Here is a 13,736-nt window from a genome sequence, read left to right as displayed (position 1 = left end):
TTTTTTAGTGCACAACAACAAGAAAAATCAACATCCCATGATGCAATTTAAAAGCATAAATAAACAGCGAGAATAAATATAAAAACATTTATTACAAAAATTGCCAAACTTAATTCACGGATATTTTTTACAGTGTACTGTATGGTTGATCTGTGCCATGTTCTACTTATTTACCCCCTTTTTGTGTCATGTTAGAGAGGTTTTTTTCTACTTAAAAAAACCCCCAAAAACATGTATGTCGTATGTGATTTGTTTCTTCTGATTCTGTATTTAAAAGCATAGTGTAAAGCTTGAAAATACTGTAATAAATGTAATGTTCATTGTTTGTTCATGTTAGTAAATAGATGAATAATAATAATAATAATAATAATAATAATAATCTAATTTCAGATTATTGTGAATCTTGGACAAATGCTCATTTTAAGATGAAACATTCTAGTCATATGCAGTCTTATCTAAAATTATATATTATTTATGCTAATAAAATTTTCAAAACTGCAAAGTTAAAAGTATTTTGGTCAACTTTTAAAACCCATAAGTTTTCCTAGATCAGATATTCTTGTTTTGTGTGATTGTTAAAAGCATTACTTATTTACAAAAAGAAAAATACATGATGCTTTTAGGCATTTTGCAAAGTAATAAAGTGCAATAGTATGTTTTACCAAAATTTGTAACCAAAATATTTAATACGCATTTAAATGCAAATATTTATATAACATCATTTATCCTATTGGCAGATGTTTTTGCTTGCTTTTAGTTTATGTGAACAACTTAGTTCCTTAGTAATAATGTAGCTTTTTACGCAATTTACTTTGTTCCATTAAGCAAGAAGAAGCATTGCTCGTGTCAAATTCTGAAGTGAGGAGCTAAAAAAAACATATTTGTTGAGCTACAACAGTTAGACATCGAAAAAGAATGTGGCGTGTTTGCATGTTCCACATTTTAATTTAATTATTTGGTTCCCTGTTCAAAGTGCAGAGATGATATGAACTAAATTTTCAGGAGTATAAACACTGCTCTTATGTAGCTTTTCCAGTAGCACTTTTTTTTTAAACAAGAAAAAAACATTTCTTGTGTAAAATGATATTCTCTATGCAGTTAAGCAAGCTGAAGCAATCATCAAACATGCTCTACTTCCATCTCTTTTTCTCAGGTGGAGTGAAGAATTGAAATTCATTCTATTGAATTGGTTTGTTTGGACAAGTTGGTTTAACTGGTTCAGAAGTAGCATATTAAGAAATAATTTAATCACTCGATTGTGTTGGTGAAACTTCCTTCATGGTATTTTATATCAGTCTAAAATAATTATTTAAATACGGCCGTTTATGCATGTATTTAGTCTGTATATATTTGTGTTTATAGCTGTTACACATCATGTAATCTAAGGAATAAAAAAACAGTTAGCTACTCTACAAAATCAGATTGATATTTATTTATCAGATTACATAATGTGTACCAAATAAATAAATATATCTAATTTTTGAGGATTTTATTCCTTTAAGCTATTCATTCATTCATTTTCTTTTCGGCTTAGTCCCTTTATTAATCTGGGGTCGCCACAGCGGAACTAACCGCCAACTCATCCAGCATATGTTTTACGCAGCGGATGCCCTTCCAGCCCCAACCCATCACTGGGAAATCCTTTAAGCCAATTTTTTTTTTAAATATAATGTCTCCTGATTTTAATATTAAATCATTTTCCATATGCACAATGGTGAGCAGCATAGAAAAGAAGTCCATGTCAATAAGGTCATGTCATGTCAGTGTATGTTTGTGTGAGTGAGATTGCCTGTGTGCACATGGTTTGGGTGGTTTACAAGAACAGAAATTTTTATAATGACATGGGGTATTACAACATTGATAAGGATTATGAGGACATACTTCATGTCCTTGTAATTCAAAACTCTTTAAAATTAACTTAAATACTTGATGGCATCGTATCACATTCAAAATTGTCCACATGTTTTCTGTGAGGGTTGGGTTTAGTGGTAGTGCCATATACAGCCTAAAATACATTAGGCTTATGAAGAGTCCTCATAAACCACCAACATACTCTTGCATGCGTGTGAGATCTTTTTCATGTTGCAACTTGCAAAAGGGTTGAATTTAGCTAGGTTTAAACTAAAAACGAGAAACAATATTACTTGTTAGCTACAAAATTGTTCAGTCTTCAAAATTAATTAAAACACCAAGTGACAGCCCAACAAACACACAACGTTGCCTCAACGTAGCGACCTTCCTACAACGTTGTACCAACATTGCAAAAAGGTTGAGGATTCTACGTTGTTGCTAAAGGTTGTCACAACGATGTCATAAGGTTGCCATTTAAACATCATGAGGGTCGCATGCTTTAGGTTGTGCTTAGGTGGCGTGGACGACCACTGTACAACATTTACTGGTCACAGCTGAATCAGTTTAAATTTCAACAAGCCGTCGTCTCATTCATCAACGACCGAGGAGACGTGAGTATTGCTTTATTTCTTCTTGCTAAATAAGATACGTAAATCGTGAATATTCAAACAAACCTACGATTTCGACAACAATCTTTTCCAACATCACATGTTAAATCTCTCGATAAAACATTTTCTGATTATTTACCTACGCCTTGTCTTTAATCAAATGGACAATCATGTTTTTGAAGTTCAGTTTTTTCCATATCCATCGTGATCAGTTAGTATGATACTTCATCACACGAGCCGACTCACTTTTTACAAAACACACAAAATAACTTTTAAAAACAAAACACCTCTGTGCATTTTGCGTCCCGTTAAAGGAACAGTTCACTCAAAAATGATATGTACTCACGAATTATTTGCCCTGTAAATAATAAGTGATTCCAAACCTTTAAGTTTCTTTATTCTGTTGAACACTAAAGACTGTAAGCATTTGCTTTCATAGTAGGAAAACACTATGGAATTACAGTTACAGTTTTCCAGCTTTATTTAATATATCTTCTTTATTGTTTAGCAGAAAAAAAGCTAAATAAGTTTGCAACAAATAAAGGATGAGGCTAAAATGGCAGAATTGTCAGTTTTGGGTGAGCTATCCCTATAAGTTAAAGTATATAAATTAATGTTCATATGCCTAATTAATATAGATAGTAATTAAAAGGTCTGCTAGTCTAAATTTCTATTTTGATTGGTCTTTTGATGTTTTATTTAAAACCCACTCTTTTCTTTACTCAACAGGCTATTTTCACATGGAGGTAATCTTCTATTGATAATTTCTGGATTTTAATTATGCGTAAGTTGCATAAAACTCTATTGTTTAACCACTTACTGTTGTTTTCAAATTACTCATGTAACTTGTCTTTCAGAATGTTTTCAGCTGTTGAATTCACCTCAGATCAGTGTTGCTGTAATTCCCGATCTATGGAAAGAAGAATTGGATGAGGTAAGAAGTATACTACTCTATTTACTATTAAATGTAGTTATGTTACCTAAAACAGCATGTCCATAATGTGGAAAATAGATCATGCTTATGAAAAATTACTGTATTATTTTGTACAGCTGTTATTGAAATGACACTAAGTTTAACATTCCATTTACAGCGAGCAACGCCACAACTACAGGGCCTCTTCTTTCTCTTCTCATAATTTAAGTAAGTATTCGGAGACTAACTCTGACTTCTGTTAACTTAAACCTGTTTTCCCTGTAACTCAAAATTTATTTAATTGTATGTAATTTTGGGATATATTATGAAAACAATAAAATAAAGTATAGGCTACATAATTACTCTGGAGATTTTATATGTAATGAAATTACAATAAATGTCTGAAACTTCAATAACTTGCTAGTCATAGTCATTTCCTGTGTAGTGCTGTTGTGTCAAGCTCTGATCTGTCCTCTCTTGTTCACTACCTATTTTGACTTGTGTCTGCTGTGGATCTCTGAAGCTGGATTATCCGTTGAATTTGTTTCTTCCTCTGACTGCTTTCTCCATACCAACAACTACGACTGGTCTTCAGCTGCGCTCCCCGGTCTGCTGTATTCTCCAGTCCAGAGCTTCACTGCCCAGTGTTTGAATTTTAATTTATATATTTATTTATATATTTATTTACATTTTAATGATTTCTTGTTTACTTTTCTTGTTTGTTTACCCTTTAGTTTAATTATATATATATATATATATATATATATATATATATATATATATATATATATATATATATATATATATATAATCTAAACTTTATTTTATACTGTTTGCTTATAATTAGATACTGTATGTGTACTGTATGTATTAAATGTTGTGAAATATATAATAAAAAGTTTGATTATATTCATTTGTGTGGCATTTTTACACTTTAAAGTTTACACATGCAATTGTTAAATTAAATAGGAAAAATAAATGAATAATATTTCATATTTAGCAATACTGGAAAAGAATTGCTGCTTATCCTGTATTCTAGGCAGTATTGATAAACTGCCACAAAAAATATTAATACAAGTAGTAAGAACGCCGCCTCGCGGTTGCTGAATGTCGCACGACAACGTTGCTACAGTCTTCTCACGTCTTACATTTCTACGTTGTGACAATGTAGCGAGCACGTAAGAGACAACGTTGCCTTTAAAAAAATACAACGTTGTGCAGACATCGCTACAACGTATATGTGTTTGTTGGGAGCTAGCTGTATTAGCCAACAGATAAATTGGCTACTCTAAACAGTTTAGGGAGATTTTATATTAATTTATAATTGTAACAGTTACATCATGCAGTGAGGACCACTCACCATGATGATGTCCAAGGGTTTTGGTGTGTTTTTTTTTCAGGAGCAGAAGCGTTCATTCAGTCACGCGCCTCTGACTTTACTACTTACACGCCTCTCCTCAACTAATTCAGCCTCATCTGCGTCCTTCACAGCACACACTGCCCACACACATGAAAACACACACAGAAAAGCCATTAACGCGGACAAAATGACACAAATTGAAATGCAGCAGCCAAATGATAATAATAATAATAAATTACTTGTGGAAAAAATACTATCCAAGATGTGTTTTGAGTTCTGCACATTTTGACAGCTCTACGTTCTCTCAGCATTCTCTAAATAAAAACCATGAGGCGAAACCAACGCGCACAGAAGAACAGCCTATCATACGAGTCGATAGACATTACATTACTGCCATCTAGCGGTCAGCGCTGATCCACTCCTTTTCCAGACAGAAACAGTGTTCACTAGGAGACAGAAATTACATACTTTTGTATAGTGTATGTATGTGTTTGTGTGTTTGTGGCAAATTTGGTCTTATATTTCAGAATTAGGGTGTTTTTAAAAAGGCGTATTGTTGTTTATTGTGTTTAACGTAGTAAAAAGCACCAGTCCTAAACCCGACAAACACATGTACGTTGTAGCGATGTCTGCACATCGTTGTGTTTTTTCAAAGGCAACGTTGCAACTTACGTGCTCGCTACATTGTCACAACGTAGAAATGTAAGACGTGAGAAGGCTGTAGCAACATTGTCGTGTAACATTCGGCAACCGCGGGACGGCGTTCTTACTACTTGTATCAATATTTTTGTGGCAGTTTTTCAATACTGTCTAGAATACAGCAGGATAAGCAGTACTTCTTTTCCAGCTTAATATAGTACTATATATTATAATACAGTTTTTTATTATTTTATTTTTTATTATAGTATAATACAGTTATTAATTATTATTATAATTAATAATAATATATAGTACAATACAGTATTGCTTAATATTAAATATTGTTCATTTATTTTTCCTTCATAATTTAACAACTGCATGTGTGAGCTTCAAAGTGTAAAAATGCCACACAAATGAATATAATCAAACTTTTTATCATATATTTCACAACATTTAATACATACAGTACACGTCTAATTATAAGCAAACAGTATAAATAAAGTTGATTTTATTATATATATAATATAGTATAATATAAGTTAGAATGCAGACACTGGGCAGTGAAGCTCTTGACTGGAGATTACAGCATACATAATACATATCCTAATATATTTTTACGAGACTATACAATCACATTTAAATAAGGAATAAACCTCATTAAGATTTTAGCAGGTACTTTTTAGGATTTTTAGCATCTAAAACATTTTAGACCCTCTCAAAAAGCACTATAGTGTACTAATTTATAGTAGGCCTAAATACTATGATGTCATTCAACTGTTCTTTTAAGTATCTGAACTAAACTGTTGTAGTAATTCTATAGCTACTGTGATAATGCCAAGACTAGTTTTTACATCTATAGGGTGTGTTATACAACATTTCACCACAGTATACTGTAGAATAATATAAAGTATATTACTGCATTTACTTTGATCTATCAGTTCACTATAATTGATACGACAGTATGTTGTAGCATTCATCAGGTGTAGTAAATTTTATACTATATACAGTATAATACACTTTAATATAGTGTGGTTCAAAAATAAGTTTCTGCTAGTACCCTGTTAAATTATTACATCTTCCCTGAAGAATTCCTGCATCTGCATGATTCTTGCAAAAGTCTTGTATGTTCTCTGTAGGATTTCTGCAGGAGTTCTGCATGTTTCCTGTTGGATTCCTGCAGGAGTCTTGCATTTTCCCTGCAAGAGTCCTGCAGGAGTCTTACAGAAAACTGGTTACAAAATCCTCTAGAATACTATAGAAATGTGCAGGTATGTGTGGGTGGGATTCTGCAACTCAAATTGGTTGAGTGGCTGCCTTGTTGCCAAATGAAAAAAAATTACATATTACATATGATGAAATCCATGGCAGGTGTGCATACGTCAAGTCATGGGTCAAGTGACAAAAACGATTCCTTCTTACAAAGGAAAAATATGAAGTAATCCAGAGAAAACAATGTCTTTAATTTATGATACAGACAGAATATACTTGGATCTAATGTTTAGTCACTGGTATTTTTTTAAAGTGATGGTTTTATGACTAGCGCACTTAAAAGTCTTCAGAGACCAAAACAAACGCTAATAATCAAGCTTGTCTATTTAATGCACTGTGACTTGGTTTTCTTTTCTGACTGAAATTATTTAGTCTTAATGCTTTTATTGATGCTGGAATAAATTAAATCGTCAAATGATTGTATCATCAGTGTCACACAACGACGACAAAACAAGACAACAAAAATAACAATATTTTGTTCCTGTTCTTTAGTCGCACATAAATCTGTCAGTCATCTTGGATCATCTTTATTTTAGATTGAGTCCATATATACTATAACTGTAGAAAACACTTTTTGGAATATTTTGCTTTTGACTACCTCTACAAAATACTTTGATTTTAGCAGAATAACATTTACTGTTGGAAAGTTTTGTATTTGAAAATCACCTCTCAGGTAAATAAATGAAAACAACACCTTCTGTAAAACATCATTAAAAATTGGGCCTAACAGTTCCATCTTGGGTGAAGATGGAATCAATTGGCATTAAGTCTGATTTACCTTTAAATTTGTGTTTATTTTTAGCAGAATTTAAATATCTTTAAAAAATGTTTCCAATTCCATAGTTATAAATATGATTTCCACATGGTTTGACATGAAAAACAAATGGGTGCCTGCTATCCCTTGTCTTGTTTCAGTCTAACCTGGGGCAATAAGAAAATTTAATTAGGTATGTTAGATGCAGGATTCAAGATATGGGCAGAGAAGGGAATTAGAAAGATAGCAGATTTATATGTTAACAATATTCTTATGTCATTTTGAGGAAATTGTTAGCACATACAGTATTCCTGCAAAACGTTTCCTTATGTATTTACAAATAAGAGATTTTATCCTCAAATAACAAAATAATTCTCTGAATATGCCATCATTGTCTATTTTGGAAAAAGTAATAACGAAAGATTGTTTTATTGAAGGTTTAATTTCTGCATTATACAAGATGCTGGTGCCAGGATCAAAGAAATGTTTATATTGTAAGTTGGAAGCTTGGAAATCAGATCTTAAGGAGTATATTTCTATAGAGAACTGGATGAAGACATGCGAGGAAGCTCAACCACTAACACTCATCTGAAACTGTTACAATTATAAATGGTTGATGAGGATTTTCATAATTCCAGTTTATTGCATAAATATAATGAAAATATTCCAGATACTTGCTTGAGATGTAGGGACCTTGATGAACAGAACGCTGTATCACTGTATACTGGAATCTAAAGAAATACAGACCTTCAGAAAGGTGTGAAATAAATGATAAAAAAGATTCTTAAGGTTAAAATACTAATGTCTCCTTTACTTTTTTTATTTCATTTATATCCCAAGGAGATCAAGCTAAAAAAGACGGAGCATACATTTATGAATATTTGTATTCTGCAAGCCAAATGACTTATTTCTTTCAATTGGAAAAGTATATGTGCACCAAATATAGACCGTTAGCTGAAAGAGATGGTAACAAACATGTCAATGGAAAAAATAATTTATATATTCAGAAATAAATACATAATTTTTAGAGTTTGGGGATCTTTTATGTTGTTTTTAAAAGGTGGTGGAGTTGGAAATGTTTTAGAGGATTAGTAAGAGGTGATATTGTATTCTGATGTAAAATACTGAGATGCTTTTGTTTTGTTTATTCATTTGTTTGCTTGTTGGTTTATGTTATATCTGGCACATGGAAATGCGCATGTACATTTTATTCTATTTTAACAAGGAATAGAAAAAAAAAGTCAATAAAATAAAATCTAATAAAAAGCAAATACAGAAAGACTTCCTCATAAAAAAGTCTCTGCTGAGGATACATTTAAATGCAAGAGCGCACATGTAACAAGGATGCATTAAAAACAAGTTTAATATAAAAAAAAAAGACTCATAAGTTTACAGAACGACTCCGAAAACTCAAAATATACCGTTTTATTGAGCATTAACAATGTAGACACTTTTCCACTCCTGTTGTTAATGGACTTGAAAGCGCTTTCATTAAACACTCCACATATTTTATTACACACATTAGACGCTCTGAGAAATGAAACACTTGCAGGATCTGCATTATAAAGTCTTTCACAGAAAAAATCCCAGTATCTGCTCAGCAATAAAGACCTCAAGCTAAAACCATGGTGACTTTGCAAACATGCCCTCAACACAGAGAAAATACACATGTTGCCCTTCTGAGTTTACAGTGTCCAAAATCGATGTCCCATTCTTGTCAAATGACTGACCAGAACGCTGATGTGCAGTTTACGTAGTCCTAACAGAGAAGCGCATTCATGAAGTCTGACTGTCAGGGTTCAGTGTCTCTGCCTCTGGCTGTTTCTCTGGGATATTTGTTTCTTTGTCTTTCTGCTGCTCTGCCAACATGTCAGTCAACTTCATGCTTAGCAGAGGGTCTCGAGACTCTGGCGCCACCTGCTGGTTACAATAATGGATGTATGAAACATTAATTCTAAATAATAATAATAATAATTAATGATCACACTTTATTTTGATGGTCCGTTTGTTGAATTTAAGTTACATTGCATCTACATGCTATCTAATTCTCATTGGATTATAAGTAGACTGTTGGGTTGTGGTTAGGGTTAGTGTAAGTTGACATGTACTTGTAAGGTTTCTTATAGTCAGTTAAATGTCTGTTAAAGAAGCAGTATCAGCAGATATTAAGCAGACAATCTACTAATACTCAAGTGGACCATCAAAAAGTGTTAACCATTAAGTGTTACCTAATTAATAAATAATAAGTCTAAATAATCTAATCTAATTAAAATAGTTTAATAATTCAGCTCAGACTCACCACAGGGCCTCCTCTCTTTCTTAAATAAATGCCCTCAGAGAGCAGCGCCTTTGCCGTCTCTTCAAACAGCAGCTCAGGTTTGATATCCCCTCTGCTTTCTAATTCACTGTACTTCATTACAAACCTGAAAAAAAACATCAGTTACACAATAAGCAAATTAAAATGCACAAATAAATTGTCATAATCACACTTTCAGTTTTTCATCATGACTTACTTCTGACATGATGAAATAAAGTTTGGCATGAGGGGCTCAAAAGCTTTTGGTCCATTGCCATACACCTCAAAGAACTTCCTACAACCACAGACAAAAAAGCAAACAAACAACAATTTCAGTTTGCATGCAGCTAATGTAATTTAATTATAACATTTGCTTTATTAAACAATAAATGCATTTTGTTAGTTGAAAATACGTTAAATATTTTAAACATTTTTATTTCAACTACACTGTAAAAATTCTATGATCATATAGTCATGACAGCACATTTTATAAGTTACGCAAGCTGTTTTAGGTCAGTTTAACATAATATAAATTTAATGAACTCATAAGATTAATTTGATTTAGATTAATTTAAGGGCACCGGGATTTTTTGTGTAGTTGTTTAGGAAATACTAAACAGCACATATTAATTTAGCTTAAATTGGTAAACATCTTAAAAAAATAAACTCTCTTGTGTGGGTGATTCTAGAATTGTGGGTGCATTTTGCGCCTCTTTGAGTCTTTTTAAAAAACAAAAACGTGACTCAAACAGTTTTGCATATTAACACAAATCTGAGGTATATCAAAACAAACCTGTATGTGTATTTACATTTTGGCTAAATATATGGCTAAAATATAAACGCTTCCAATTTTTGATGGTCTCTGCCTCCTAAATGATACATTAATGAAACATTTAAGTGTAATTTTCATCTTTTTTGTGTGCGTTTACTCTTCTAAGCTGAATAAATATTTGCATGAAACAAACATTTTCTGTATTATTTGTCATTTCTGTAATTAAAAAAGAAATTTGTGTTTGTTCTTATGTCCTGGTCAACTCTGTTGGTTATAAATTGGTTGTGAACAGCATCATTTTTAAAGCTCCGATAGTAAAAATATGTGACTGGCTCCAAGTGTTGCCACTTTCACTGGAAGGAAACTAGACACTGAGGCATATCATTATTATTCTTCTCATTTATTTGTACAAAATCTTTAGTATACAGCAATTGTAGATTAATTATGCTTTATTGGATATTTACTGTGAATCTCTCATACACTTTTTAAAAACAATAATATGATGAAAATGCGTGAAACAACAGAAAATGTCAACAAAAAGTTGAATCAAATCAAATGTTCCCCATCACATTTAAGCATTTTGCATAATTGTACATGAATGGATTCATACTTACTTTAAGTTATACATATGTTGCATGTCATTCTAGGTTTAAGTAAAATTTTATAAATTATTTAAATGTACCCCAATATATCAATATTCATTCATTTTCTTATCGGCTTAGTCCCTTTATTAATACAGGGTCGCCACAGCGGAATGAACCGCCAATTTATCCAGCAAGTTTTTACGCAGCGGATGCCGTTCCAGCCGCAACCCATCTCTGGAAAACATCCACACACAAACTCATACACTACGGCCAATTTAGCCTACCCAATTCACCAGTACCACATGTCTTTGGACTGTGGGGGAAACCCACGCGAATGCAGGGAAAATATGCAAACTCCACACAGAAACACAAACTGAGCCGAGGCTCGAACCAGCGACCTTCTTCCTGTGAGGCGACAGCACAACCTACTGCGCCACTGCTTCGCCCTATATCAATGTTTTGTGTGTATTTTTAGTATGAACAATTCTAGCCACCAAAAGATTTCTTTTTTTTCTTGATTGGCTACAGAACAAACTGTTGTCCAAACACTTGTCTAATTAATCTAGCTTGCCAAATTAACCTAATAAGGCCTTTAAATTGCACTTTAAACAGAATACTAGTAACTGGCTAAATATTATTTACTGTCATCATGGCAGACAAAAGAAATAAGTTATTAGAAACTCTTTATTAAATCTATAAGCACTAGCACCTGGGAAATTCAAGTTTATTTGTATAGCACCATTCACTAGCAGCTTTACTAAATGAGCACATTATTAAATTGCTATTAAATTGCTATCAAAATCAAATTTAGGGTGTGGAGTATAGGGTTTACACTACAGTGGTCATAGCATTTACATTTGAAAAAGAATTAAAAACTTACAGAAGGGCTGTATATATAAAACCATTGTTATAATGTATTATCAATACAAAACCACTTAACAAAATTACAAAAATACCAATAAATCACTTTTATTCACCAAAAAAAAAAAAAAAAAAGTTAAAACTGATTCAGTTAGAAGGTTTGTGTCTGTTTATGTGAAAAGTTTTAAATAAAGTCCTTATATTTACTCAGGCAGCAATAATTTACATGTCTGACTGTTACATATATTGTTTTGTATGCATGCCTGAGTGTTTGCATGTGTAACATAAATGGCTTTAAATACTTAATCAATTTATCTATGAATCTTTGGTTATAGCATTCATTTTTTGCTGATGCCAGTCCCCTTTATGACCCAAGCTCCAAATCAACTTAAAAAATACAAAAGAATGGCAAAGAGTGAATGTCAAAATGCAAAAAAGAAAAAAAGAAAGAAAAAAAAAAGAAAAAAGCTTTTCTTACTAAGATTTTGTGTCTTGTTTCTTGTCTAAATATCTGAAAATTCTAAGAATCAAAAAGCATTTTAGACAAACAAAATTAGAGTCTTGTTTATCCTTAAAACAAGCAAAATAATCTTATGCCATAATGAAAAACAAGATTATTTTGCTTGTTTTAAGGGAAAACTCACTGAATTGTGGCATATTATTTTTGAAAATAAGACAATAGTTTATGCTACTTGATATAGCCAGAATTTTTAGACATTTGGAAACAAGACAAAAACTCTTCAGTAAGAACGCAGTGCAAAGCTAAACAATGGCCAATGGGAAAGCAATACAGTTATGACAAAGTTAGTGTATTCAAATGGCTGTTAAACTTAAAATTAGCTATTAGGGTAAAAACCGGTTTATTTGGACCTACGCTCGGATCTCATCCTCCTTGTAGAAGAGCTGAGGTACAGGGTCTGCTGCTGGAACCCTTGGTCTGCGGGGTTTCTGATAGAGAGGTTCTTTCTTCGGAGGAAAAGCTGCATAAACATCATACCAGATGGGTTTTTCCTCAGGCTTGAGCACTCCAGCTCGCAATAAATCACGAACCCTTTACAAACAAGCATCCAATCATTCAGCTTCACAATACAAACTGCATCTCATCAGCAATATTCAAGAAATCAGACTTAAATGCTTATATAAATCTCCAGAAATTGGACTCATTTAGGTAAAATGTATGACAAATTAACAAATGTCAAATAAAATAGTATGTAAATCTCTTTATAAAGCCGAACGGTCATTTTAACAAACAAACATAACGTTACACACATAAAGCTATTATTTATTTAGATTAAATAAGCGTTATTGGCATTATGAAATGATTAATATACTAACTGTTACACTTTAGAATTCAGCTTGTTTTAAAACGTATTTTACATTCCATTAACCTTGAAGTGATCTGAAGAAGCACATGCTGTCATTGGCGCTTACCTTGTAAATACAGTCCCGAACTTTTCAAGTCGACTTCCAGCCATAATGTATGTATTTGATTATAAAAATTTATTTAGACGACAATAAATAATTGGAAAATCAAAAAAAACGTGACAGTAACAGAAACGCTCTTTGCTGCAGCGATACAGTGCTTCCGGTGTTACTATGGATCCCCATCAAAGACAAACTAGACGAAAGCGAAGGTAAAAAAAAAAAAACCTGTCTTGTAGTTATGTTATAATTACTTTATTACAAAATACAGAATTTGCCATGAAATAAAAATTCCAATTACAGATTTACATAACACTTTATATCTAAGAAAGTATGAGCTACAGAAGTAAATATCTGGGGATTTATATGTAGCTTAAGGTAAGCCATCATCACAGTTAAAAATGCAG

At 32.3% G+C, this 13,736-nt stretch overlaps 1 protein-coding gene and 2 long non-coding RNA genes across 6 annotated transcripts in view; 2 read left to right on the top strand and 1 right to left on the bottom strand.

Annotated features, from left to right (window-relative positions):
• The first annotated feature begins 2,380 nt into the window (after positions 1-2,380).
• LOC110439057 (uncharacterized) lies at positions 2,381-4,019 on the top strand. Of its 3 annotated transcripts, XR_012390954.1 has the most exons (6): positions 2,381-2,462; positions 2,968-3,037; positions 3,189-3,243; positions 3,317-3,393; positions 3,551-3,600; positions 3,896-4,019. It is a non-coding gene; the product is annotated as an uncharacterized lncRNA (long non-coding RNA). The 3 variants fall into 3 exon arrangements; XR_012390953.1 differs by lacking the exon at positions 2,968-3,037 and having other exon boundaries at positions 3,189-3,205; XR_012390952.1 differs by lacking the exon at positions 2,968-3,037.
• A 499-nt stretch (positions 4,020-4,518) lies between these two features.
• Positions 4,519-13,736, top strand: part of LOC137487766 (uncharacterized) — a 190,447-nt gene continuing 181,229 nt past the window's right edge. The window contains exon 1 of the long non-coding RNA XR_012390956.1: positions 4,519-4,625. This is a non-coding gene — a long non-coding RNA (uncharacterized lncRNA). The remainder of the gene's footprint in view (positions 4,626-13,736) is intronic.
• mrps23 (mitochondrial ribosomal protein S23) lies at positions 8,796-13,516 on the bottom strand. 2 transcript variants are annotated; one of them, NM_001003615.1, is given in 5 exon segments: positions 8,796-9,311; positions 9,694-9,817; positions 9,908-9,985; positions 12,782-12,958; positions 13,339-13,494. In NM_001003615.1, coding segments are annotated over 5 exon segments (564 nt in total). In that variant the 5' UTR covers positions 13,383-13,494; the 3' UTR covers positions 8,796-9,170.

Source organism: Danio rerio, chromosome 15, assembly GCF_049306965.1.
Source record: "Danio rerio strain Tuebingen ecotype United States chromosome 15, GRCz12tu, whole genome shotgun sequence".
Lineage (NCBI taxonomy): Eukaryota > Metazoa > Chordata > Actinopteri > Cypriniformes > Danionidae > Danio > Danio rerio.
Note: the sequence above shows the minus strand (reverse complement) of the source record. Positions and strands in the feature narration are given on the sequence as shown.